The following is a 7,317-nucleotide window of genomic DNA, read 5'->3' on the forward strand; positions in this document are numbered from 1 at the left end:
CACTGTGTGCAAATAAATACTAGTAAACTGTTTTTAATATGAGCCTGAGTACTAACAAAACAGGGAAACGTACACTAAATTGACAAAAGCATGTGCCTTTTGGACGTCCAATTCCAAAACCATAGACATTACAATAGTGTTGCCTTTTCTCCCCACTTGTGGTTATAACAGCCTCCACTTTTTAACAAAGTTATTTACAATATTTTGAGTGTATCTGTGGGAACCTGTGCTCACTTACAGTATTTGTAAAGTCAGGCACTTATATTAGATAAGAAGGTCTGGTTTACAATCAGCATTCCAATTCATCCCAGAGCTGTTTACTCAGGTTTAGTGGAGTTATGGTCAGGTCTCTGTGCAGGCTACTGGAGTTCCTCCACACCAAACTCATCAAACAATGTGAGAAGAAAATGCTGTTGTGTTTAAAATCTCATCACAAACACAATTCCTGCACCAACATTAATTCCAAGCTTTTATTTTTATTGGAATGATGCAGAGAAGAAAGCAGCTAGACGGAGATCAGTGCTTAAACCCCCAGTGAGCAGCTGAGGCCTACAGTGGCAAGGAAAAACTCCCTCTGACTAGGAGGAAGAAACCTTAAGAGGAACCAAGGCTCAGTAGGGGGAGCCCATCCTCCTCTGACTGGCACTGCACGTCTAATGTCCATTTGATATTAGAGATGGAACACAGCTGGAGGAACTGGGTGCTCTGTCTTGGGGTGTCTGGCTTGTAGATAAAAGTATATTCACATCCTCAGCTAGATCGTTGATGTTCAGAAGAGCAAGTGTGATGTCTTCATGTCATTTTTTCACAGGAACAGCTGGCCAGAAAAGTCACCATGGAATTCTGTCAGTAGGGATGTTTAGGTGCTCTTCTCCCTCTAGTGGAAATACCTTAATCCTCCAGATCCACAAAGGTTCCAAAGGTAAGAATCTGAACAATGCTGAGTAGGTGCTGAGGTCACTAATCATGCTGGAGGAGCCCAACGTCAATCAAGACAAAGCTCAACAAACACAATCCCAGATTTCATTCTGTAATCCAACACTTAAAGTAAGAATCCTGGTATGGAAGGAGCCCAACATCTATAAAGATGAAGCTCAGCACACGCAGTCCCAGTTTTCATTGTTATCCAATACTTCAGGTGTTAAAGTAAGAATCCTGGTAAAGGAGGAGCCCAAAATCTATAAAGATGAAGCTCAGCTCACACAATCCCAGTTTTCACCACTTCATACAGCCATTTAATTGTAAATGTAAATGTTAATACGAAGTAGCCTGATTTCGGCAAGCAGCATTACTCAGAACACCAGGAACTACAGACTCTGGTACAGTGAAGATTTCTGTAACATGCTGGAACCCCAAAAGACTGTGGAATAGCAATCGTACCAAAGTTAATAGACAGTGGTACAGCAGGTACAGTAGTACCTTATCAAGATGGAAAGAAAGGCTGTGGAACATTACACGTACCACACCAAGATGGCACAAAAGAAGTCTCTGGTACAGCAGAACTCTGATGGAGGGACTAAGACGGAGCAGAAAACAGTAATGCCAGGTGAATGGCAGAGAGAAAGGCAACTTCTCAATGATAAAAGCTGAAAGATGAAGAAGTCCTGATGATAGAACAAGTAGTTAAAATTCCTCGAAGTGTCTCTTTCTCTTTACAAAAACAGCCTTGCAAGAAGAAATCTCCTATCTCCTGACTAGCTGAGGAGTGAATATACTTTTGCTTCTTTCTGAGAATAGAACCAAATTGTGGAAAATTAGGCGGGGTAAATCTTGTTGGACCGTTTGGTAAAAGTCCGTTTCAGTGACTTCCAGGTTCTCCTGAAGAAGGTAGAGACCTGGTTACTCTTCTTAACTTCAGTGCCTTTGAATCAGAGAAAATAACAATGTATATTTCAGTTCATTAATAATTCATGATGATCATTTTTACCTAGACATTTATGTTGAGCTTTTACTCACATGCTGGTGTATGAGTTGGAGTTCTTTCAGCAGAAGCTTCTGTTGCACCCAAATCATCTGAACAATCTGCAGCTGTGTTGTGTTCATCTCTGCCATCAGTCATTATTATGGACTGAAAACTTGGGATGGAATCATTCTCTGCATCATCGTCTGTTTCTGTTGGATAAATGTTAATAAATTAATATAAAATTTGCTACAACAAGAAGAAATCATGAATTGTTGTATTAATATTAACATTTTTAATAATATTACCAGTTTGTGTAGGAAACGGGTGCTCCAAGATCTTTCTCACAATCAAAACTTGCAGCCATAAAATCAGTTGAATTCGAGGAGACAGCGACCTGATTGATTCCTGGTTGGAAAGGATTTCTTCATTAAAGATCGATTTAGAAACACTGAACTCCTCCATGAGCACCTTCAGTACAGTTTTCTTCACCACTTTTTCCAGAATTTGATTGCAGGAGTCCAACAGTTTGTCCTGATCAGTAGAACCTGAAGAATTGCTGCTGTTATCAGTGGCCTGAAAAGTTTTCTGTAGACCTCTTTCTTCAGTAGAAAGCTCCTCAACATTATTCAGGTCAGAGTTGTTACTGTGTGGTTGAACAAGGAGCTTCTTCAAGTTTGGATCAACTGCTGGTTTATATGCAAGTTCCAAGTTCATCACCTTGTTACCAAAAGTGACCTCCAGCAGATTCAGAACAGATTCTGTTAGTGGATAGGAGACCACTTGAAGATCTGATGATGCCATGCTGGTGCAGGGTAGAATGCACTCCACCTGAGAGCTGGTGTATTTTTTAACCTTTGAGATCTCAGGTTGGCATTTCGTCTGCAGATGTTCACAGAGGGCATCAGACAGGGAAATGCTCAGACATTCAACAGTTTCCTCCTGGTCTTTGTTTCTGTCATACATATTGAAGATCTGTCTAATGGTTATTCCGAGGTCAGTCTTGTCCTTTTTTGATAAACAAGCTGAGATCCTTCTGCCTTGCTTCTTGTTGAAACATGAACAAGATGATCCTGGAAGACTTGATGATTCCTGAATCTGCTTCAGGATGCCACTGATCATGTCCCTGATGTCATCACTGTTGACTGAGGAAACTGATGACACAGAAGGTTCCTGAGCTGATAGTTTTCTCTGGATTCCCACCAGAGTATTAATAAAGAACGTCTTTGCTTTGTGCAATGGGTGGAAGCATGTGCAGGGTGAACTATGGCTGTCTGAGTTAATAGATTTAGATAATATCGATGGACCAGACTCTGATGACAGAAACCCTGAACTTGTCAGAAGACGGTTTATCTTTTCCAAGGTGGGTCGAAAGATATCTCCACTTATTTGCTCTGCTTGAAGGACTTCTGCAGCATTGTCAGTTGTGATGCCCTGAGATTTGATCTCTCCAGAAAGTACGAACTCACCAGAGGTCACCTGATTAATTGGGGATTCAGATTGCATCTGTTTCAACAGAGTCATTAAACTGTTCAGTGCCTTCAGCACGACAATCTCCTCCGACATGAACACGGTGGTTATCTTCAAAGATTCGCTGGAGGAAACTGAAACGGAGCTTTCAGGATCACTCTGACTATCTGGACTAATCCGAGAACTCTCCAGAGTTGTACATTCCCAGCTCGCATTTTGAGTTGAACCCGAGTCCTGAAGATTCACACTGGTGGTTGGTGTGAGCTGCACAAAGTCCAGCAGAGCAGGAACCACATCCTCCTGAACTTTCTCCAATATAGTGGCTTTGATCCTATTAATTAGCATCTGGAGATCATCCACCATCATCTAAACAAGCAAAGAAAAAACATTAACTGTTAGAATTGGATCTGAAATCAGAGATCAAAGTTTAAAAGAACTGTTTAAAAGAAAATTAAAGTAAGTCAAAACGATCTGGTGCAAAATCTGGTCAAGTCACAGTACTGAAGATAAATGATCATGAACTCACCAGCACACTTTCAGCTCCATCAGTCGACATGTTTCTCCTAACACATGGAAAGAGTTTTAGACTTACACATGATTTTACATTATTCTTATTCTCAGAACATTCTCCACGCTGATCAAAAGGTGAAGCACTTACTGATTCCAGTTTGTAAATGGTAGAACCAGTACAGATGATCCAGGCCGAGCACCAACACAACCAGGAGGGTTCGAGTCCTGATCTAAAATGATGACTTTTTCCTGGTCATCAGCACTTAAAGTCTGCAGAACTTCTTCCCTCAGTTCCTCCAGCTGGATCCTCTGATTTAATTCCCACACCTAAACACATTATAAATATGAGTGATCATTTTAATAAAATAAAATGGCTGTTTTCCATTATATTGTAGTGAAAGCTTCTTCTTACCAGATCAGCATAGATTGGATTACTGCTGGGTTTCCCATAAGTCTTGGTGCTTGACATAGAAAACAACCATGATGGATCAATATCAATGTAAAGGAATAAATAAAAGAATCTTGATTTGGAATAAAGAAGCTGTTGAAGCTTACATGTTCCTGAAGGTGCTCCTGCCTCTGTAGATGAGCCAGTCTATCATGTGGGCAGAGCTGATGTTCTCAGGCAACATCTCAGGAACTCCACCTTTTACTTTAAGCAGCAGAAAGTCCTTCAGCAGCTGCTTCTAAGGACCAGATGTGATGGCTTTATTAGTACTACACCCACTTTAACGCTAATAAATAAATAAACGTTTTGAATTTAGAGTGGAGTTACGTGACATTTTCATACTCAAACTGCAAGCTACATTACTCAGAGCAGATACTTATGACTAAACAGTTCTGCTCTGACAGTTACTGAGATGTTTTCTAATAATGGTGGTGTAAATGTAAAGATAAACATTTATTTAACAAAGTAGAGGTATGGTAAGTTTTACGTTACCTCTTGTAGTAAACGTTTTTGCCAGCTCTCCTGAACGTTGCTGATGTATTCTATGTACTCAATCAGATCCATCAGCGAGCACAGCACCTAAAAGAAACAAAGCGCTTGTTCAGAGATGCTAAAGACCTTCTGAAATGCTAAAGGTGTAAAACTGCTCAGTACTTATGTATGATCTTCTAATTCCTGGAGATCTAATGAGCGTACCTGATCCTCCTCAGTGACGAGGCTCTGTTTAACTAGCTGCTGCTTCTTCTGTGGCCAGTTAATGAATTTCTTCGAGCGTGGATCACAGAGGCTGTTGGAGGATCCACGCTCCACTTGCATGTTCAGGTTCGACTGGTCAAATACTGCCGATTTTATTTTTCGCTATGAGAAGAAACAAAATGCACTAAAATAAATATTAGTCATCAAGTTATGGTGTTCAATTTAAAGTGTCTGATTCAACATTAAGTCTAATAATCAAAGTCGAGAGTAAAACTAGTTTAGGTACTTACACTTTTTCCTAATTTGCTCCTAAACCATTGGAGCAACCGCCCCAGGCGAACAGGAACCTTCCAGCCCTTACGGGTCCTCATGGGGCCTATAGCATTCTCTTTCTTCTCACTGGGCATCTGGAAATGCAGACAAAACACCATCAAATTTTTTGTGACATGTATAAAGGTTTGGACACCCTTCCAGTTCCATCAATAAAGCTAACTGATGCTTACAAGGCAGTGGAAAACAATAAAAATATCAAGGTGCCCCCAGTTCCAGTCAGAAATGCAGGATGAACAGCATGATAGTCAATTCAATATCAGAGCTTTTAGAGAAAATCCACACTGCTGCCAGGGTTTAAACCTTTAAAAACACTAAACTACTGTCCAGATATTATTAAACTGATCATGACCCCAAAGTATTCACACCCTAAAGTGCAGCTTTAACAAATGCTGTGCAGCAATTTAGTTTTAGATCACAGTCACAATCAAAAAATAACAACATTAATTATCATAGAAATTAATTTTAATTTATGTTATTAATGCAGTGAAATTATTTAGGTTTTAATGATTTAATTCGTAATTGTTTACATAAAATGAAATAAAATATTAATTTTATATACCCATTTTATCATTGATTATTAAGTAAGTGCCTTTTAGAACAGGACCTGAAATGTCTAATTTATTTATTACAAAATATCAGGACAGGACCTGAAATCTCAAATATATTTAATCTAAAATATTAGGAAATGTCCTAAAATGTCAAATTTATTAATGTAAAAATATTGGGACATGCTCTATAGGACGTGTGTGATCTATTCAATAAAAAACATTAGGAGCACCCGCCTGTATCATTAATGTAATAGCTGCACTTACATTTCTCTGCTTTCCGCTGCTACACAAGAACAGAAATGAGGTGATGAGCTCTCATCCTCCTCCTAATCAACCCTGATCCGAGACCGCGCTCTGTGACGTCACAGTCGACTGAAAGAGTGCAGGTGTGAACCGTCACTGCAATCACGTGATTCACCGAACCGATATTGGGGCTCCGCCAATGCGCATGCGCAATAACTACGGCTGTACGAGTGATTTCTTTTCGTTTGTTTAGATCAAATTATTCGGGATAAATAATCACAATAATAATAATAACTAATACAAAGCATCTCTTTTGAGGTCAGGACTTTAACTAGGCAATTTAAGTACATTATTTGTGTCTGGGGGTCATTCAGATGTAAACTGGTTCACGTGTTTTGGTTAGCCATGTAAGTGTAAAGTGTAAAATGCATGTTAGATTACATTGTTCCTTCAATTATTATGATTTACAAAATGTGTTGTATTTATTTAAGCGGTGTAATATAATGTTTAATAATCTGAAAGACTTTGTATGCCGTTCATCTTTTGACCAACAGGTGAGGCCAAAATGTAAGAAACTGTAACAGGTCAGTAACACCAACTGATACTGAACTCAGTGTTTTCTCAAACCTATTTATGCAAAACTAAATCATATTAACAAGAAAGCCAGCGTTAGTTTGAGGCAATATTTCTCCTTTTAATGTTCAACTTTTTGTATTTTCCCAATTTTGTATGCTCAGTATCCTGTGCACTCAGAACTTCAGCACATACAGAGGACCACTTTCCTTTCTCAGTTTTTACTGTTGTTCATCCCGGTGAATCTACCAGACAGTAGAAGTCGCTGTTTCAAGGCTGCTATACCCCATCCATTCATACTTTGCTTAAACACACCTAACTGAGGCTGTTAAACACCAGCCAGACTGGTGGCACCACCAAGACTCAGACCTGAAACCCGGGTCTCAGCCATAGTGGGTGATCATATTAGTCTGTTGCACCAACCAAAGGCTTTAAAAGATGTAGTTTTATACTCTACAAATACAAACACGCTTGTTGTACAGTTGCATGTTTGCCTGCCTGTTAATGGACGACAGATTATAGGGGTGTTTCTTAAAATTGTATTTTAGCAATGGGACATACATTTGGCTTTTACTTTACTTTGCTATCTAAGACAA

General features: G+C 39.4%; 1 protein-coding gene across 1 annotated transcript; it reads right to left on the reverse strand.

The window, feature by feature from the left end:
* Positions 1–456: 456 nt before the first annotated feature.
* On the reverse strand, positions 457–6,355 carry LOC134318733 (uncharacterized). Its single transcript, XM_062999664.1, has 11 exons — positions 6,329–6,355; positions 5,315–5,431; positions 5,025–5,186; positions 4,821–4,907; positions 4,436–4,566; positions 4,293–4,341; positions 4,029–4,207; positions 3,897–3,933; positions 2,209–3,736; positions 1,957–2,112; positions 457–1,861 (listed from the first exon to the last, which is right to left on the reverse strand). The coding sequence occupies exons 1-11, from the start codon at positions 6,353–6,355 to the stop codon at positions 1,755–1,757; spliced, it is 2,580 nt and encodes an 859-aa protein (XP_062855734.1). The 3' UTR covers positions 457–1,754.
* Positions 6,356–7,317: the final 962 nt, after the last annotated feature.

Source organism: Trichomycterus rosablanca, chromosome 8 (genome assembly GCF_030014385.1).
Source record: "Trichomycterus rosablanca isolate fTriRos1 chromosome 8, fTriRos1.hap1, whole genome shotgun sequence".
NCBI classification, from domain to species: domain Eukaryota; kingdom Metazoa; phylum Chordata; class Actinopteri; order Siluriformes; family Trichomycteridae; genus Trichomycterus; species Trichomycterus rosablanca.

What these genes read in the sequence shown, in the direction of transcription:
- LOC134318733 (XM_062999664.1), bottom strand. Translation starts at nt 6,355, where the DNA reads ATGCGCATTGGCGGAGCCCCAATATCG. An exon ending in GGAGCAAATTAGGAAAAAGT is followed by an intron (nt 5,187 to 5,314) that starts GTAAGTACCTAA and finishes TTCTTCTCATAG; the next exon opens with CGAAAAATAAAATCGGCAGT. An exon ending in CCATTTACAAACTGGAATCA is followed by an intron (nt 3,934 to 4,028) that starts GTAAGTGCTTCA and finishes TCCATGTGTTAG; the next exon opens with GAGAAACATGTCGACTGATG.